The 19,810-nt window shown below is 47.6% G+C and overlaps 1 protein-coding gene across 1 annotated transcript in view; it reads left to right on the forward strand.

Moving 5' to 3' along the window:
- The window catches only part of PLCG2 (phospholipase C gamma 2), a 146,812-nt gene that overhangs the window by 41,230 nt on the left and 85,772 nt on the right, over nucleotides 1-19,810 (forward strand). Inside the window, exon 3 of the mRNA XM_001501998.7 lies at nucleotides 19,158-19,301. Within this exon, the coding sequence (XP_001502048.2) occupies nucleotides 19,158-19,301 (144 nt within the window). The remainder of the gene's footprint in view (nucleotides 1-19,157; nucleotides 19,302-19,810) is intronic.

A 19,810-nucleotide genomic window follows, 5' to 3' on the forward strand; every position in this document is an offset into this window, starting at 1 on the left:
TGGAGCCTGAGAGGTGGACTCGCCTGGTGGGAGGGAATGCACATTTCCAGCCTAATTGCTGGATTGTCAGATGTTCTCCAGGGGCCTTGTTCTCCCCCTTGACGGAGTCCCTTCTTGGCGCCAGGCACTTGCCTCAATGCGTGGATGCAGAAACGAGCAGGACACTTCCTGCTTTCCAGGAGCAGGGAGGTGGAACTAAATAAATAATGGTAAGAACGTTCACCAAGGGCCACGGCAGACTCCAGAGGACCCCGGAGGGAGCCGGATGAATACAGTGGGTGCCAGTGGAGAGGGATGAGAAAGATGAGGGGATGGGGCTCCAGGCAGGTGCAAAGACTGTACAGGTGCAGGCTCCAGGCGGGTGGAATGATTGAATGTCTAGATGCAGAGCTGATGTGATCAGAATGTATAGGCAGGAGGGGTGAGGTGGGCAGGCACTGCGGCCAGGAAGTCTCCAGGGAACATACGCAGCTTGTCCCAGCCAGTGACCTCCTGCTCTTCCTAGTACACCCCATGCACGTTTTCCTCTAGGTGGCCTTTGCACTTGCTTTTTGCTCTTGGAATATTTCCCCCCAGACATCCTCATGGATTTGTCCTTACTTCCTTTCAAGCCTCAGCTTGGAGGGCACCTCCTCCGGGGAGGCCTCCCTGATCACACCTGTTACCAGAACTCCTTTCCTGTCCTGTCACCCACCATGCCTTACTCTGCTTTGGTTTAATTCTTATAACACTTACCGGTACTAGAAGTAATATGCATTGATGTGCTTATGTCTGCCCACCTTGGAACGTAATTCCTCCAGGGCAGGGATTGGTCTGTTTGGTATCCACAGCTCCCAGAACAGTGCCAGGCCCGTGGGCCCCCAGCACCTCTGTTGCCTGAATGAGTGGATGGACCTTATCGTCACCATGGTGGTCTGTGGATGAGAACAGCAAACATTTAGCACCAGCTGTGTGTCACGCACTCTGCTGAGCTCTTTGATGTGAACTGTTGTCTCCTTAAATCCTCACGTCAGCTCTGCGAGGCAGCCCCACTTATTGTGTCTCCATTGTACAGGGGGCAACGGGAGCCAGAGGGGGTGGGTGGCCGTGACGCGGTGGTGTGGGATTTGGACCTCTGCCTGACACCGAGCTCCAGTTGGGAGCCCAGGCTGGGTCCCTGACAGATGCTGGGAAAGGGGGAGGCAGGTTGTGGGTTTTGGCCCCAGGCTGTGGAGTCAGACATGTTTTCATACCACCCGTGCTGGACTCAGATCCTAGTGCAGGGGGCACTCGAGAGGGACCTGCCCGGGCTGGAGGTTATTGGGGGACCCCTCTTGCCCCAATCCCGCCTTCTCTAAAAGGGAAGGAAGACTCTCACCTTCTAGCTCAGCTGTAACAGGAACTGCCACCCCCCACCCCCCAACCTTGGTTTGCAAAACTCTGAGCCTGGTGGGGAAATGAAGGGCTGGCTTGCTAACCACAGTGAAGACTTATTTGCAAAGGCAAAGCAGGGCCAGCGGGGCCCTTCTCTGTCCCCAGCAGAAGGGACCAACTTCTGCAGGCCATTGTCTTGCTGGAGCCGGTCACGCCCCACCACTGGGCTTGGGAGCTTGGGGACAGTTACCAGCTGTGGGGTTTGTCGTCTTTCAGCCTCAGGCTTCTCCTCTGTTAAATGGGAGTAATAATAATAATATTGTGGTGATAGCATGTGGCTCAAATGAGGAAATGCATGTAAAGCCTTCACTCAGTGTCTGACTCAGGGTGAATACTTGGGGGATGTTAGCCATTGTGATCGTGGCAGTGGAGGACGCGGTCGGCATCTCTCTCCTGGCCTCCGCTCCACACGGTAGCTGCTTTTTAGGAATAATCCTCAGGTTAAGCAACAAGGGGGTAAAGGACTTTCTCCTAATGCTTGCTCGTTTTTTCCTTTTAAGCAGAAGTTCCCACTTTAGTGAAATTTCCGTGAGCAGTCTGATAACTGAGTTGACTGAGGGCAGAGTAAGGGCCAGACCCCGTTTCTATGAGGCTGAAGAATGAGATGGAGCCGGCCCTCCTGCTTTGGGTCGGGTAGGGGAGCCCGCGGGTGCCCCTTAGCTGTCAGGGAGCAGGCTGAGTGCCCGCACAGGAAGTGTTAACGTGCTGGAGGTCCAGGCATCCACGGTCAGGAACTATCTGAAGCCTTCTTGGGTGCCCAGCTTGCGCCGTGCTGTGAAACGAGTAGTTACCATAAGAGTGATGGGAACCAGGAAAGGGGAAGTCGAGGAGAGGAAGGGAAGCCGTCCCAGAGAAGGGGCCTTTGAGCCAGGCCTTTCCTTTCCCGGTCATGGGCTCCTCGCAGAACCTGCTCCTGGTCTGCAAAGAGGAGCATTTGGCTCGAGGCTACTGCGGCTGGTGTTCAAGAACCCCGGGATGAAGTCACCCTTCTGAGGAATGAGGGCTTTGCTGCTTAGAGCAGGACTTTCTAGGCCAAGAGGGCCAAGTGGTCTGTGACCTGGCCTGTGGAACGCTCACCCCAGGCTCTGGGAGGGGCTTCTGGACAACCTAGGCCTTCTCTGGCAGTCTGTCCACATCCCTCTGGGCCCATTCCCTTGATCATGACTCTGTCGGTCAGTCCGAAGGGTCCTGAGCCAGTGTTCTGGCCAACGTGGCCTCCTGCCGTGGGGAGGCGTCTGGAAACCCTTGGCCTGTCTTGATGATCACTAACGAGGTGAAAATGTATTTCCACCTGTTTTATCTAACGACTGACTCTGGCAACAGGAGCCCTCAATACTTTTGGCATCTCTGTCCGCCTGCTGAGACTTGGCTCCCAAGAAAGGACCCACCTTTAGCCAGAATCTAGCCCATTCACCCCAGGGTTTTCTGAGAAGCCGTTGTGTGAGCAGCCCCCTCGGAAGCGGAGCTGGGAGAGGAAGAACCAGGCCCACCTTGAGATGCCCCTGCATCACTGCCCTGATGACTTTGGCATCAAGGCCCAGCCAGGTGGCCCTGAGTGAATGACTTCACCTTCCTGAGCCGACTCTGGAAAATGGGGGTTTGTTCCCAAGGTTGGCGGGAGGATTAAGGAGACAGTGAAGTCAGCTCTGGCACCTAATAAATATTTTGTAAGGAGGGTCCGGTCTGTTCTCTCTCCAAGTCAGATGTTTCCACCCTGGACCTGACCTGGGCAGGGCTCCCTGTGCTGCTGGCAGAACTGGTAGGTCTGTCTGTGCGAGAGCCCCAACACAGGAGCCGGTGCGGGTGGGGTCGGAGAATGCCAGCTCTGGGGCTGGACCAGCAGGGCTCGGACCCCAGCTCACCCAACTTGTTGGAGCCTCAGTTTCCTCCTCTGCAAAATGAAGGTGCTGGTAACAGCAGCCACTCACCTCTTCGGGGTGCAGGAGGCAACACTGAGATGATGGACAGCAGGCACTTGGCTGGTGGTCCATAGACTGTGAAACTCCACGAGCCACCCCTGCCTGTAGGGGTTTTGGGGCCGAGAGTTTTGCAAGGATGCTCCTGAGAGGAGGAATCCAGCAGGACCCGGTTGGCCACGGCAAGCTGTGAGCACGGGGGAGGTCTTCCATGGAAAAGAGCTCATCTTCCCTGTGTTGTGGTTCAGAGTGCAGGCTTAGGAGCTGGACTGCTGGGGATCCAATCCTGGCTCGACCATTATGGCCTTGGAAAGCCATTGAGTCTCTGCCTCGGTTTCCCCATCTGTGGAAGGCAGGTGATGGTCTTAGCCTCACATGAGCGTGCGTGTGCCAGAATCTCTGGTGTAGGGGGCCGGCCCCGTGGCCGAGCAGTTAAGTTTGCACACTGCTTTGGTGGCCTGGGGTTTGCCGGTTTGGATCCTGGGTGTGGACCTGTGCATTTCTCATCAAGCCATGCTGTGGTGGCATCCCACATAGAAGAACTTTGAATGACTTACAATTAGGATATACAACTATGTACTGGGGCTTTGGAGAGAGAAAAAAAGAAAAAACAAAAGAGGAACATTGGCAACAAATGTTAGCTCAGGGCCAATCTTCCCACTCAAAAAAAACAAAATCTCTTGTGTGCTGCCTGGCTGTACCAGATGTTTCTATAAATGTGGCTTCCTTTCCCTTTTCTCCTCTTTGATTTCCTCTGAAGCCAAGAGGTCCTTGGTAGGAAGATGAGGACCGGCGTTTTCCATGGGAGGATTCAGCATCAGTCAACCTTTAGAATTTTCTCTACCCCTGCTGGTCAAAGTTGAGATAATTGTCTATGTGCTTATTAGAACCTTATTTTTCCTATAAAAAAACAACAGCAAAAGATGAACCATCAGCCTCAAAGAATGGGCACATGTTTATGTGCAGTGCTGCTCGCTGGATGGAGGTCAGGGTGGGGTGTGAGGAAATGAGAGGCTGTCGTTCAGAGGGGGTCCACGTGTGCCCGTCTGCGGGGACCGTGAGCAGGCAGACGCCTTGGGATGGTTCGTAGAAATCGTGTTCTCGGCTGTCGTCTTTGCCCTTTGTGAATGAGTGCGCCTCCAAGCCAGGCCCAGCTATGGGCCCCCTGCAGGCCTCTTCCTCTGGGGCTCCGTCACCGGCTTATCAGAAGGCTGCAGGAGCATCTATTTCTGGCCTGGCTGGAAATAGTATGGATCCTGGCGGAAGGCGGGGTACAGAGTTGGCTTCTAGAAGGGAGAAATATCTCAGTGACAGGGTTGGGATGCTCTCTCCCGTGTCCCCCAGGGGAGACCCTGGCTCAGGTGCCACGGCAAAGCATGGTTTCCACAGGGCTCAGGGAACGTGAATTGATGGTGTGAATTGATGGTGGGAGCACGGTTCCCTTCTCGGCTCCTCATTGGCCTTTTGGATCATGTCAAGGAAAACACCTGTTTGGTACTAACATGGTTTTTTTCCTTTCCTTCTTGATACTCTGTATTTTTCAATTGAAAATGTTTTTAGGATAATTGTAGATTCACATAAGGTTGTAAGAAACAAAACAGAGAGGTCCCATGTAGACTTTACGCCGTTTCCCCAATGGGAACATCTTGCAAAACTATGGTATGACGTCACAGCTGGGGATACTGCCGTCGTTCAGCCCACGGGTTTTCAGATGTCCCCTGTTTTATTTGCGCTCTGTGTGTGTGTGTGTTTAGTTCTAGACAGTTTTGTCACCTGGATAGGTTTCCGTATCCCCCACCACAGTCAAGATATCCAGCAGTTCCATGAACACAGGGATCCTCGGGTTCCCTCTTAATAGCCACACCCACCTCCGTTTGGAAAGTTTTCTCATGTCTCTTTTTGAATGACATAGTTTCCTTTAATAAGGTAGAACACGTACGTGGTAAAATGCACAAATGGTGAGTGTACGCTCAACTTTACACGTGTGTACACCTCTTTGACCACTGCCTCCCACCCCCCAGATCGGATCTAGACCACCCACCAACCTCCAAGACCTGCTGCCCCCACGAGGTGAACACCGCTCTGACTTCTGTCTCCATCCAGGAGTGTCACATGGCCTCACTGCCTCTGACAGTCGCTTCTCTCCTTCCATAACTCAGACCCACGCTGGAGGCTTTGCCTTTGGCATCGGCTATTTCTAGGCAGAGTTTAATAATATTGTTCTGTTTCCACTGACTTTGTTATTTTACAGTTCCTATTATTATGGTGGGTGGAACTGGTTATCTTTTGAGGACATAAACTCATTCTTAAAATATGTCTATTCAAGTGAAAAAGGTGAGTCGATTTAAAGACAAATATTACACAGACAGTGCCAGCACCCTGCAGAGGTGGCAGGCTTGACCAAGTTGATAATCAAGTGACCAAAATTGGAGAAATAGTGTCAGGAGCATATATGGCTCCAGGAAAGCCCCAAACCAAAAACTGGTTGATTCAGCGGGGGAAAAAAAATCTATATACATTTGGTTTTTGTGCAATGAAGTCCCTCTGTATAATTTTGGTATGCAGTACTGGTTTAAAGGAAAGCAAATTACAAATAGGCCATGTGTAAGGTAGTGAGTGAGTCCTTCCTTTAATGCTGTGACAATTTTTATCATATCTGCATATCACCTGTTTTATACTAATCCATATTTTAAAATTGACTCACTGTTTTTAATTTAAATTTATATAGAAGGAACTGCTAGATGTGTATTTTTTCCAATTCATAATAAAATACATCACAATTAAGACATAACAAAATGTAGGCGCCATTTAAGTCATCTCCCATGTCAACATGCATGGGATCACTGTCATTTAGTTTCCAGTAGGAGAGAGAAAACATCGAATTTAAGTGACACTAAAACAATGAATATTTAAAGAAGTATTTGATGGTCAGTGTTTGGCGTTTCAGCTGGCCAGTTCATAAAGCTCTTTTTCTCATCTTCTCCTGAGTTTGGAAGCAATTGAGGTAACTGATCAATGGCTCTGAGAAGGTCCACTCTTTGAACTCCCTCGAGAGTCTGGCTTAGAGTTGATCTCTGGCCCCTGACCTCTGACCTGTTCACTCTGTCGAGCCCTGTTGGATGCCCACAGGCGTATTAGAGGCAGCCCCCCTCTTACAGAGGGCAGGGCATCTGGTTCCTGGGGGCTGGGTTGGACCAGAACTGGACAAGGAAGCTGAGCTGGCCAGGCCTAGTTCCTTCTTCTGGACTCTCCTTTCCGAGAGTGTTCCCTGCTTCTGGGGGAGAGAGAGTCCCCACAGGGAAGAGAAACCCCATCGATTTCTCCAGTGTCACTTACAACTCTTAAACACGTATGAATCAATCCATCAGACATTTCTGCATGGTTACAAAGCTTTATAGGAACAGCTGCCTAGTTATCTGAGTGTCGTTTTCTGGAAGAATCTCTTCGTATAGAAGTGGGAAGCTGGGATATTCTCTGCTGGCCATCAGCACAGTCTCCACAATTATTTATTGTTTTTTAACACAGAAGATGAAGACAGCTGCCCCACCCTCCTTTTCTAGGCTTTAAAATAATTTTTGCTATCTAAAACTCATAGAAAAGTTTACATTTTGCCAAGTTCTTTCAGGTCTGTCTACCTGTGGGATGGATATTATTTCCCCATTTTACAGGTCAGAAAGTAGAGGCTAAGCCAGAATAAAGAAACGCATCCCAAGTATGGCTTTGACAGGTAGGGGTGGACTTTAAGCACGTGTCTGCTAGGTTCTTCTAAAGCTGGGCTCTTTCTGGCTCCCCATCCGTTGAACCTTTTATAATTGGGTGTTCTGTGGTACATCTCAGTTATTTATCTGGCCTTGAGGTCTGATGCTTCTCTGTGTGTGAAGTAACCCAACACGCTGGGTTGGTTAAAGCAGGGTCCTCCACTGAGCCATAGCAACACTGAGACAAAATGAAACCTCCAGCAGGAGCGGTGGTGTTATGGAAAGGTGGTACGAAAGAACATTCATCCCAATAGCTAAACAAACCTTGACTGAGACCTCCGGGGGCTCTGCGGTCTTTATTTAATGTCTTTTCATCTTGTGAAGGAGGTGTGGTTCTCACTGTCTGTGCGGAGGAGGAAAGAGCAGAGAGGAGGCAGGTGACTCGCCCAGGCTCCCACACGCGGTTGGGGAGCAGAGCCAGGATTCGGACCGAGGTCCCTGCACTCCAGGACTCCTCCCAGGGCCTCCTTCCCACTTCATCAAGTTAACTCCAGCCTTCAGAGTTCAGCCAAGACCCAGCCCTCAGGGAAGCCTTTCTCCCCCTCGTGGGGGAGAAGTGCCAGTGTAGACTTTATTCTGCACCTTTGAGGTGTTCAGCGCAATTGTAGGTTTACGCATTCGTGTGCTGGTCTGCACAGTGTCTGTCTTCCCTTCCTGGCTCTGAGCTTCCAAAGATGGGAACTGTATCTCTCTGCTTCATCTTGGCACTCAGGGTGATGCTCAGTAACTACCTGTTTGTTGAATGACTTAAAGAAAGATCTGAGTGGGAGCATGAATGGGAAGGTGTCCAAGCCTTGTCTGTCTGTCTTCCCCCAAATACCTGGGGAGCTTCCTTGAAGATATTTGTTAAGCTCATTGGGGATGGTGCCACTTGAGGTCGAGTGTGGAACTGGGGAAAAGGCTGCATGCCTGATGCGAGGCCAGGAGGATGTTCCAGGCGTGGGGAGCAGCCTGAGAGCGGCCTAGAATCAAGAGTGGGAGGAGAAAGGAAATAGGAGTTTGAAGAACAGGGTCATGGGGACAATGGGCAAAGGGGGTGGTGGAGTGAGGCGAGGAGTGGGAGGGGCTGAGAACCCCAAGCATGTGTCTGTAGGTGATGGGTGGGGAGGGCCGTGGAGGGGTGGCCGGACTGAGGAAGACCCAAGGTGGTGCTGGGAAGGGGTTTGTGCAGAGACCGCCGCTGTGGTGGTGTTATCTCACTTCGTCAAGCAGGAAACACGGCTGCTGAGCCCCACCGCACGAGCGTTGCACCGTCTGAGCTCTGGCCACTGGAGCCTTCTTCGAAAATAAAGTCGGTCATCTTCATGACTGTGTGCTCTTGGCAAAAACTCCGACCAATGCAGATCAAGTCCCCCTGGCCCACCACGTGCCTGTCACCCTTCCCGCCAGTAACCCCTGTTGTCAACAAATTGGTGGGAATCTTTGTTTTTTTTTACCCCTTTTCTCATGCATTTGCACACATATGTACAGATGCGCAAATACGAGCATCCCTTCTTAGCTGAGCCTAGTGCTTTCCTGAAAACATGATGGAAGCATCATTTGTGGATAGTGGTATATTACATTATATACCTGGTGATGCGTTACCAACCAACCAATGGTAAAAAATCCACCTGATTTCCCCAGTAATACTTAACACCCTTAAATACCCAGAAACCAACCCATCAAATGTTTCTGCACAAATACAAAGCATCGACAACAACAAATTCCTAAGTATTTGATGCTTTAATGAGCTTGTTACTGGCCGTGTTTGCAAATAGTACGTAGGATACTGTATAGTATTGGTTTTGAATTTTGATTTTTTTTTTTGTCCTCTAACTATTTTGTAACTTAATAGAAACGACAATGAAATAATCAGTTAAAAACTAAAGGCGTCATCTAAATTGTACCCCGGTTGGTAGTTTGCCGGTCAGCAGTAAACTGTAGGACACAGGAGGGACTCAGGAGGGTGGGCAGGACACTGCATTTGATGTGTGATGATTTTCAACACTGAGAGCACTGGGCGTGCTCCTCGCCTCTTGCAGACTGACGCACAGCAGTACTTTCATCGGCGCCTGCACATGCATGTCCTCTGGCAGGCATGTCATCTGGGTGGTGCATTTGGGGTAAAAACTGTTTGCAAGTTACAGTGGCTATTCAGAGAGTGAGCATTTGAATGGTGATGGACACCTGTATCAATACGTGCATGCACATGTGTGTACGTACACGTGGACACACACGCACAGACACAGGCACATACATCCAGTATCCTATTTACATAATTTGTTGTGGAGTTGTTTCCGTATCAGTACCTATGGATCCGCCTCTTCCATTTCCACATCAGATAAACTGAGAGACTGTTGTCTTACACCTTATATGCGTCCAGCTTTATTCAATTCATTAATAATTTAAAAAATTATTTAAAAAGTAATAGCTAATGAGCGCTTAGAAGTACTGCATCTTTATTAAATTTACCAGGTGCCGTTTTCATACGCACGCATGTGCACACGCACTCGTGTACACAGACACATGCTCATTTAATCCTCCAAGAGCACTGTGTGGGGAGACTGTCAGTGCTCCTGTTGGTCACACGAGGAAATGGAGGCACGGAGAGGTGAAGTTCCTGCTCGCAGCCTCCCGTTATAAGCTGGGATTTGAACCCAGGTGGGCTGGTTCCAGAGTTCATCCACTGATCACCAGCTACACGCTTCTCGTGTTCCCCTGGGAACATGTGACTTTGCAACCCCAGAACTAGGACTGTATTTCCTGCTGCAGGTCAGAGGGGCGGCTTGGGATTAACCTGGATGAGTGCAGCCGGCTTTACCGCCCCTCCCGCCTCGCACTCCACACCCATGGGCGGTGGGTTGTCGTTCAGCGAGGTGCCCCTGTGTGAAGCAGGATCAGGTGCTGAGCACATCAACAAAAGAGCTCAGCGGGCCCCTCAGACTCTGCTGATTACCAAATAGCAAACCACCCCCACCCCCCGCGAGACATTTCCTTCCTGCCTCCTTGGGGCTCCTGGTAGTCAGAGGGGTGGCCGGACATTGGGCAGCCCTCTCGTGCCTCTGGAGCTGACCCTTGCTTGCTCAGAAGGCCTGGAAAGGGGTAGTGACAGTTGCGAAGCGCTTGGCGGTGGCTCCACCACCACCTTCTCCTCACAGAGGCCCCAGCCACAGGTGCACGCTCAGCAGGTGACTTTCTAAACACGTGTGAGCATCCTCCCTGGCCTGGGTTGGTGGCTGGACAGCCCATGGCATGAAGGGGGCACCTCACAATTATGCTTGCAGCCCTGAGCATGTAGTGGGTAAAGGACTGCTTTCCACTCCTAGGAGATACCCCAGGGAATTGGAAACAGAAACTTGTACGCGAGTGTTCATAGCTGCACTATTCGCGGTAGCTGAAAGGTGGAAGCAGCCCGAATGTCCATCGATGGATGAATGGATAAATAAAAGGTGGTCTCTCGTGCAGTGGAGTACTGGCCATCAGTAGAAAGGAGTGAAGTACGGACACGTGCTACAACATGGGTGAACCCTGACAACATTCTGCTAAGTGAAAGAAGCCAGACACAAAGGACTGTGATCCCATTTATAGGAAATGCCCAGAACAGGCAAATCTGTAGAGACTGAAAGTAGATTCATGGTTGCCAGCGGCTGGTGTGGGGCTGAGAGAGGACTGGGGAGGGATCGCTCAAGGGTGTGGCTTTCTCTCTGTGATGATGGAAATTTTCTTGAATTGACTCTGGTGATGGTTGCACAAGTCTGTGCATATATTAAAAGCCCTTGAATTGTACACTTTAAATGGATGAATTGTATGGTATGTGAACTGTATCTTAATAAAGCTGTTATATTAAAGAAGAGAGAGCATGCTCATTATCTGTACTCCCAGAACCACCTGCTGGCCCAGGATCCCCTTGGGGTGCTGGATGGACAGGAGCAGTAATAGCTCGTCCCGTCTCCATGTAGCGGCTCTCCTGGGGGAGCCCGGAGAACCTGTTCTCTTCAATCACTGGGATTGGTCTGCATCCATCACTGTTCTGCCTGAACTAGAAAGATGCTGGGCCTTTGATCCCTGACACCTGCTCCTTCCTGCATCCCGTGGGGGCAGCATGGAAACTACCAGGTCGGTGACCTGATGTCGCAGAGGCTGCCGCAGGCTGACCCGATCTCAGTAGCGGTTGCTTCTGAGTGTTGAAGGCAGCTCGGTGTGAACACTGCAGCCCTCAGTCCGAGGGCTGGGAGTTAAGGCCCCTGGAGGCAGCCGTCAGTCAAAAGCAGATGGGATTGGGGATGAATCCCCTAGGTCCCTCCCTCCTGGGTGGGGCAAACCCTGAGGGACTCTGAGAGTCCTCCATGGGGTCAGCTCCAGGTGCCTACTGGGTACCAGCTTGTTAACATAGCAACCGCCTTATCAGCTCCTTCCTTCCTTGTCTCACTTCCCCACTCCTCTACCAGTTTCCTGGGATCACCTCCCAAACCAACTGCTTGTGCTCAAACCCTTGTCTCAGGGTCTGCTTCTGGGGAAAGCCAAACCAAGATACCCGAGAAACGTCCTTCATTCATTCCCTGGATATCTGAGCTTCTGCTCCGAGCCAGGCTCTTCCGTAGGCAGCAGTGTGGCTCCAGTTGTGAATGGGACAGACACGATTCCTGTTCCCCTGGGGCTTAGAGGAGAGCGCAGAGACCCGGGTAAACAAATCACCCTATAAACGGAGATGGTGCTGGTGAGCGACTTCACAGGACGGATGTGGAAATGACAGGATGGGTCAGTGCAGCAAGGTGGAGAAGGAAGGCAGTGTGGAGGAGAAGTCTCTTAAATGAGATCCGTGCCGGGCAGGAGGCAGCTGTGTGCTTGTGCGTGTGTGCACTTGCGTGTGTGCACGGTGGGACTTGCTGGCGGGGCACAGTGGGAAGAGGATCGCATAGCCTTGTGTTGCTTCTCAGAGTCACCTGCTTGACCATGAGAAGGGTTCAAATCCTGGCTCTTCCACTTGCCAGCTGGTGACCCTGGCCCAAGGTCTTTCGCGTCTTCATGCCTCCATTTCCTCATCTGTATAATAGGGACAGTCACTGTACCTGCCTCATAGTGTTGTGAGGACCGATGAGTCAGTGTAGAGGTGCTGTCTTGCCCCACCCAGATCTGGTTACCATGCCCGCGCACCTCTCTCCCAAGAGGCCAGCCTCCCTGCCTCCAGGAAGACCCACTTCCCTGGTGTGGTCCGTGCTCCAGAGGCTCCGTGTGACCAGGCTGAATGAAGCCCATCCTCTACTGGGACTACCGCCTGATTTAGCTTTCTTCTCTGGCCTCATCCTGCTCCCGCAGTCCCTTCTCCTTTGAGGCCCCGCCCGCCCCCCAACACCTGAACAAATGTCTCTGCCTCAGGCTTGGGTTCCAGGGAACTCACCTGTGACAACATGCAAAGCATCAGCACTGTGCTGATGAATGAGAGTTTCACATGGTTACTGATGCCTTTATTTTTATCCTTGTGGATGAGGCCAAGGTGTCTGTTAAGACTCGTAAGGGCCAGGACCAAGTACATCTAGCAGAATGTCTGGCTAACGGTTGAACGTGTGATGAATAGCTAGTCCTTCATGGATCGGAAGACTCAATATGGCACTTCTTCCCAACGTGATGTATAGATTCAACACAATTCCAGTCGGTGTCCCAGCGAGTTATTCTGTGGATACTGACAAACCGATCCTAAAGTTTATATGGAGAGGCAAAAGCCCCAGAATAGACAACGCAATACTGAAGAACAGAGTCAGAGGATGACGCCACCCGGCTTCAAGACTCACTGTAAAGCTAGAGTTATCAAGACAATGAGGTGTTGGTGAAGTAATAGACAGTTAGATCAGTGGAACAGAGTAGAGAGCCCAGAAATAGACCCACATAAATAGAGTCAACTGATCTTTGACAAAGGAGCAAAGGCAGTCCAATGGAGAAAGCATAGTCTTTTCAGAAGTATGATGAATAAGCCAAACACATCTGGGGAGAAGAAAGAGGGAAGGAGTCAAGATGACACAATGGAGGCGACCAGTCCTGGCTGATAAGGGTGGATGCCTGCCCGCTCCTGGGACAGGACTGGCTTCCAAAGTGAGGTTGCTTGCTTGTGCTGATGAGAAAGGCAGTGTATGGATGATCGGGGCCACTTGCATCATTAGACTGGCTGTTGTTATTTCATTCTCTTTCCATCTGCCATGTTTCTTTCTCTCTTTCTGACTTTGTATGTGTGCGTGTTTGTGTCTCTCTCCCTCCTCATCTGGGTGGCTTGTCCTCTGTTCATGTCTGGTGTGTCTGTCCCTCTTTTACCGTGTTTGGGTGTCTCCATTTATGTTCATATCAGTATGTGTCTCTCTCCCTCTTTGTCCCATTTCCAGTTCTGTCCCTGTGTCCTCATCTCACTCTGTCCTCTTCCTCTATCAACAACTATTTATTGGGCTCCACTGTGTACCACCTACTTTGCCAGGGGTGGGATACAGTGATGAGGAAAGGAGCACCATCCGTGGTAAACACTGTGAATCCATGATTCACACCAATAAGCACTTGCCTCTGTTCGGTGCTATGGGGGAGAGGGGCTTAGTATGTAGCATAGCAGGAGTTGAAGGGTTTTCTGTGAGTTTGATGATGATGGAGCTGAAACTGGAAGGAGAGCTTGGAGCTAACCGGGCTAAGAGCATTCCTGGCAGATCCAACAGCACGTGCTGATGTCTTGTGGTGGGAGTGAGCACCATGCACTTGCTAGGGTGGCTGGAGCGTGGAGAGTGAGGGTTAACACTGGGCCTTGTTCTTAGTCCCAAGGGCACTGGCATGCCATCAGAAGGTTTGAAGCCCAGGAGTGGCCTGAGCATATTTGTATTTCATAAAGATGGCTGGGGGTAACTTCTGGCTACTTCACTAGACCAAGCAGGAGATAACGGTGGCTGGGATTATGGTGTTGACCATGGAAATGGATACAAGTTGACAGATTCAGGAGCAATTTAGAAAGTAGAATTGATAAGACTTGGTGATTGCCTGAAGACAGTGTTACATTATCTGAAATATTTTCTTTAGTTATGTACATGTATCAAGTTTTTATTATAATTTTGCTGTAAGTTTGATAAAAGCTCACAGTAGGCCAATTGAAATATTCTCTCAGAGATATTTTATGGAGAAAGAGATGGTTAGATAATCATTGTTAGACTAGATAGGAAAAAAAATATTTCCTTAAAGTCACTAGACTCTTTTTAAAAAGATTATTTTATTGAGGTCATATTGGCTTATAACTCTGTAAATTTGAGGTTTATATTGTTATATTTCAGCTTCTGTATAGACTGAGTCGTGTTCACCACTAATAGTCTAGTTTTTATCTGTCACCATAAATATGTGCCCCTTTACCCCTTTTGCCCACCCCCGACTCCTTTCCCCTCTGGTAACTACCAATCTGTTCTCCTTATCTATGTGTTTGTTTGTTTGTTTATCTTCCACATATGAGTGAAATCATATGGTATTTTTCTTTCTCTGTCTGACTTATTTCGCTTAGCATAATATCCTCAAGTTCCATCCATGTTGTCACAAATGGCAGGATTTGTCTTTTTTTATGGCTGAGTAATATTCCATTGTATATATACCACATCTTCTTTATCCATTCGTCTGTTGATGGGTTTCCACGTCTTGGCTGTTGTGAATAAAGCTGCAATGAACATGGGGGTGCAGAGATCTCTTTGAATTGTTGATTTCATGTTCTTTGGATAAATACCCAGTAGTGGGATAGCTGGATCATGTGGTTTTTCTATTTTTAATTTTTTGAGAAATCTCCATACTGTTTTCCATAGTAGCTGCACTAGTTTGCATTCCCACCAGCGGTGTATGAGGGGTCCCTTTTCTCCGCATCCTCTCTAACACTTGCTATTTCTTGTCTTGTTAATTATAGCCATTCTGACAGGTGTAAGGTGATAACTCATTGTAGTTTTGATTTGAATTTCCCTAATAATTAGTGATATTGAACATCTTTTCATGTGCCTGTTGGCCATCTGTACATCTTCTTTGGAAAAATGTCTGTTCGTATCCTCTGCCCATATTTTGATCGAGTTGTTCATTTTTTTATTGTTGAGTTGTATGAATTCTTTATCTATTTTGGAAATTAACCCCTTGTTGGATATATGATTTACAAGTGTTTTCTCCTAGTTGTTGGGTTGTCTTTTTCTTTTGTTCATGGTTTCCTTTGCTTTATGAAGCTTTTTAGTCTGCTGTAGTCCCATTTGTTTAGTTTTCCTTTTGTTTCCCTTGCCCAAGTAGACATGGTATTCAAAAAGATGCTCCTAATACCAATGTCAGAGTGTACTGCTTATGTTTTCCTCTAGGAGTTTTATGGTTTCAGGCCTCACATTCAAGTCTTTAATCCATTTAGAGTTAATTTTTGTGTAGGGTGCGAGATAATGGTCTACTTTCATTCTTTTGCATGTGGCTGTCCAGTTTTCCCAACACCATTTGTTGAAGAGACTTTCCTTTCTCCATTGTATGTTCTTGGCTCCTTTGTGGAAGATTAGCTGTCTATAGATGTGTGGGTTTATTTCTGGGCTTTCAGTTCTGTTCCATTGATCTGTGTGTCTGTTTTTGTGCCAGTACCATGCTGTTTGGTTCCTATAGCTTTGTAATATATTTGAAGTCAGGGAGTGTGATGCCTCCAGCTTTGTTCTTTTTCCTCAGGATTGCTTTGCCTATTTGGGGTCTTTTGTTGTTCCATATAAATTTGAAGATTCTTCATTCTATTTCTGTGAAGAATGTCATTGGGATTCTGATTGGGATTGCATTGAATCTGTATTTTGCTTTAGGTAATAGACGTTTTAACTATGTTTATTCTTCCAATCCATGTGCATGAATATCTTTCCATTTCTTTATGTCTTCTTCGATTTCTTTTAATAATGTCTTATAGTTTTCAGTGCATAGGTCTTTCACCTCCTTGGTTAAATTTATTCCTGGGTGTTTTATTCTTTTTGTCAGGATCATAAATGGGATGTGTTCTCTTTCTGCTGGTTGGTTATTAGTGTATAGAAATGCAGCTGATTTTTGTGTGTTGATTTTTGTACCCTGCAATTTTGCTGTAGTTGATTATTTCTAATAGTTTTCTGGTGGCTTCTTTAGGGTCTTCTATATATAGAATCATGTCGTCTGCAAAAGCAGTGACAGTTTACTTCTTCCTTTCCAATTTGGATGCCTTTTATTTCTTTTTCTTGCCTAATTGCTCTGGCTAAAACCTCCAGCACTATGTTGAATAGGAGTGGTGAGAGTGGGCACCCTTGTCTTGTTCCTGTTCTCAGAGGGTTGGCTTTCAGTTTTTCCCTGTTGAGTATGATGTTGGCTGTGGGTCTGTCATATATGGCCTTTATTATGCTGAGCTACTTTCCTTCTATACCCCTTTTATTCAGAGTTTTTATTATGAATGCTACTGGATTTTGTCAAATGCTTTCTCTGCATTTGTTGATCGTGTAATTTTTATGCTTCGTTTTGTTAACATGGTGTATTACATTGATTGATTTGCAAATGTGGAACCCTCCCTGCATCCATGGAATAAATCCCATTTGATTTTGGTATTTTAGTGTATTGTTGTATTTGATTTCCTAATATTTTGTTGGGGATTTTTACATCTATGTTCATCAGTGATATTGGCCTGTAATTTTCCTTTTTTGTGTTGTCCTTGTCTGGTTTTAGTATATGGGTAATTTTGGCCTTGTAAAATGAGTTAGGTAGCATCTCATCCTCTTCAATTTTTGGGGAGAGTTTGAGAAGGATAATTATTAAGTCTTCTTTGACTGTTTGGTAGAATTCTCCAGAGAAGCCATCTGGTCCTGGACTTTTGTTTTTTGGGAGGTTTTTGATTACTGTTTCAATCTCTTTCCTTGTGATTGGTCTACTCACATTCTCTGTTTCTTCTTCTTTTTTTAGAAACGGTTTGTCTTTTTCTTTTTAGATTGGCACCTGAGCTAACATCTGTTGCCAATCTTCTTTTTTTTCTCTTTTTGTCTTCTTCTTTTCCCCAAAGCCCCCCAGTACGTAGTTGTGTATTCTAGTTGTGGGTCCTTCTGGCTGTGCTATGTGGGACGTCACCTCAGCATGGCTTTATGAGCAGTGCCATGTCCTCGCCCAGGATCCGAACTGATGAAACCCTGGGCCACTGAAGTGGAGCATGTGAACTTAACCACTTGGTTACAGGGCTGGCCCCTCTGTTTATTCTTGATTGGGTTTTGGGAGGTTGCACGATTCTAAGAATTTATCTGTTTCTTCTAGGTTTTCCTATGTGTTGGCGTATGGCTTCTCATAGTATTTTCTTATCCTCCTTTGTAATTCTGTGGTGTCTGTTGTAATTTCTCCTCTTTCATTTCTGATTGTGTTTATTTGAACCTTCTCTTTTTCTTAGTGAGTCTGGCTAAGGGTTTGTCATTTTAGTTTATCGTCTCAAAGAACCAGCTTTTAGTTTCGTTCATTGTTTTTATTTTTTCTTTTCCTCCCCAAAGCCCCAGTGCATGGTTGCATATCCTAGTTGTAAGTTGTTCTGGTTCTTCTATGTGGGATGCCGCCACAGCATGGCTATCGATTGACGGGAGCTGCGATTCTGTCACTGGGAAGTGAACCTGGGCCACCGAAGCAGTGAGCACCGAACTTCAACCCCTAGGCCATCAGAGCTGGCTCTTTCTCTTGTCTTTTAAGTTTCTGTTTCGTTGATTTCTGCTCTGATTTTTACTATTATTTCCTTCCTTCTAATGACTTTGTTTGCTCTTCTTTTTCTGGTTCTTTTAGCTATAGTGTTAGATTGTTTGAGATTTTTCTTCTTTCTTGAGGTAGGCCTGTATTGCTATAAAATTCCCTCTTAGTACCACTTTTGCAGCATCCCATAAATTTTGGCATGTTATGCTTTCATTTTCCTTTGTCTCCAGGTAAGTTTTGATTTCTTCGTTGATCCAATAGTTGTTCAGGAGCATGCTGTTTGGTCTCCACATATTTGTCATTAAAGTCGCTAGACTCTTGACTGGCAGTCAGCTGGGTAAGTGGGTAATGTCTGAGAACAAACCTTAATACTTTTAATGTTCTTGGGTAACTGCTGAGATGGTTAAGTCAGTGCTAATTTCCTCCTAGAAGGTGTGAATTTCGGCGCACACAAAGGATCGGTGTTGTGTTGTTTTTGAGGAGTGAAGATAAAAGGACTCCCAGGTTTCTGGGGGGTGGGTGAAGAGTGGGTATGTGTCCCCCATAACTCTCTACACCGCAAAGTGTAGAGACATCTCCTCCCCCATAATTGATAAGTGGTTTTTAAAACTTTTTAGTTTGAAACAATTTTAGACTCATTTTGACAGTGCAAAAGTAGTACAGAGTTTCTGTGTGCCGTTCATTCTGCTTCCCCAGTGGTAACATCTCTCGTAACCATAGTTATCAAACGCAGGAAATTGACACTGGTACAAAATTGTTAAATAAACTACAGGCCTTGATTGGTTTTTGCCATTTTTGACATGTGTTTGATATTTGTTTATTGTGTTTTCATTTTGGTGCATAGTTCTATAGAGTTTTATCACATGTGTAGATTTGTATAACCACTGCCACACACAGGATGCAGAGCAAACGCTGTTTATTGAAAGTCTTTTCACATTCCTTCATGACTCTTGTCCCCCAAGCTGTTTTCAGTTTAGCTAGACCCGTGGTAAGAAAGCAGAAGCTTTTCATGCATGCCATCACCCTCCCCCCTAAGTTCATTCTCTGCCCCTTCCTCCTGTTGCTACGTGTGAGTGACCTTGGACCTTCCGTGCTGTTTCACCCCAGACACTAAATGCCTTTGTTCTCCTGTCTAGACCCGGGTCTGACTTCTTCCTTAGCCCGGGTCAAAGCTGAGCTCTCCTTCCCAACTCCCTCATTTCCAGGGTTACCTCACTCTCCCGTTGCTCTGTTCAGTGCAAGAACTGAGATGTATGTCCCGGGACTCTGAGGGTCACAAGTGACGGAAACTCATTTCACACTAACCAAAGCAAAAGGAAAATTTATCGGGCTGCGTGTCTGGGGTGCGGGTGTGTGGCTGCATCCTCAGGTGGTGTGAACTCCAGCCTCTCATTGGCTCATGTTAATTTTCTTTCAGTGGATATCATGGAAATAAAGGAAATCCGCCCAGGGAAGAGCTCCAAGGATTTTGAGCGTGCGAAAGCCGTCCGCCAGAAGGAAGACTGCTGCTTCACCATCTTGTACGGCACCCAGTTCGTCCTCAGCACACTCAGTTTGGCAGGTGGGTGCACGCCCACCGTGCTTTTCTCCTTGGTGTGCCCTAGTTTCCTCCCCAGGATGCTCTCCAGCAGCAGGATGGTCACACCTGCCTACCCACTAATGTGTGTTTGGGGGCATCATAGTTTTGAATCCTAATCCTGCCCTTTTCTAGCTGTGTGCCTTTGGGTAAGCTACTCAACCTCTCTGAGCTGCTATTTGTTCAGCTGTGAAACAGGGAGAATGGTAATGCCTACTTCATTGGGATGTTTAAGGATTATGTTAAGGGCCTGCCTGGTTCATGCTGAGAGCTGAAGGCGGTTTACACTTTTTATCCAGGAAAGTCTGGCTTATACCATTTACTTGACTTAACTGTCCTGAAGGAACTGTCCTGAAATCTTCTATCTCACACATATAAATGTGCACGCAACATACACATACATATATATGCGGCACACACAGACATGCTTGCATATCTACAGCACACACACGCATGTACACACAGCGCAAAGACATGCATGCATATCCACAGCA

The sequence above is a fragment of the Equus caballus genome, chromosome 3 (assembly GCF_041296265.1).
Source record: "Equus caballus isolate H_3958 breed thoroughbred chromosome 3, TB-T2T, whole genome shotgun sequence".
Classification (NCBI taxonomy): Eukaryota; Metazoa; Chordata; class Mammalia; order Perissodactyla; family Equidae; genus Equus; species Equus caballus.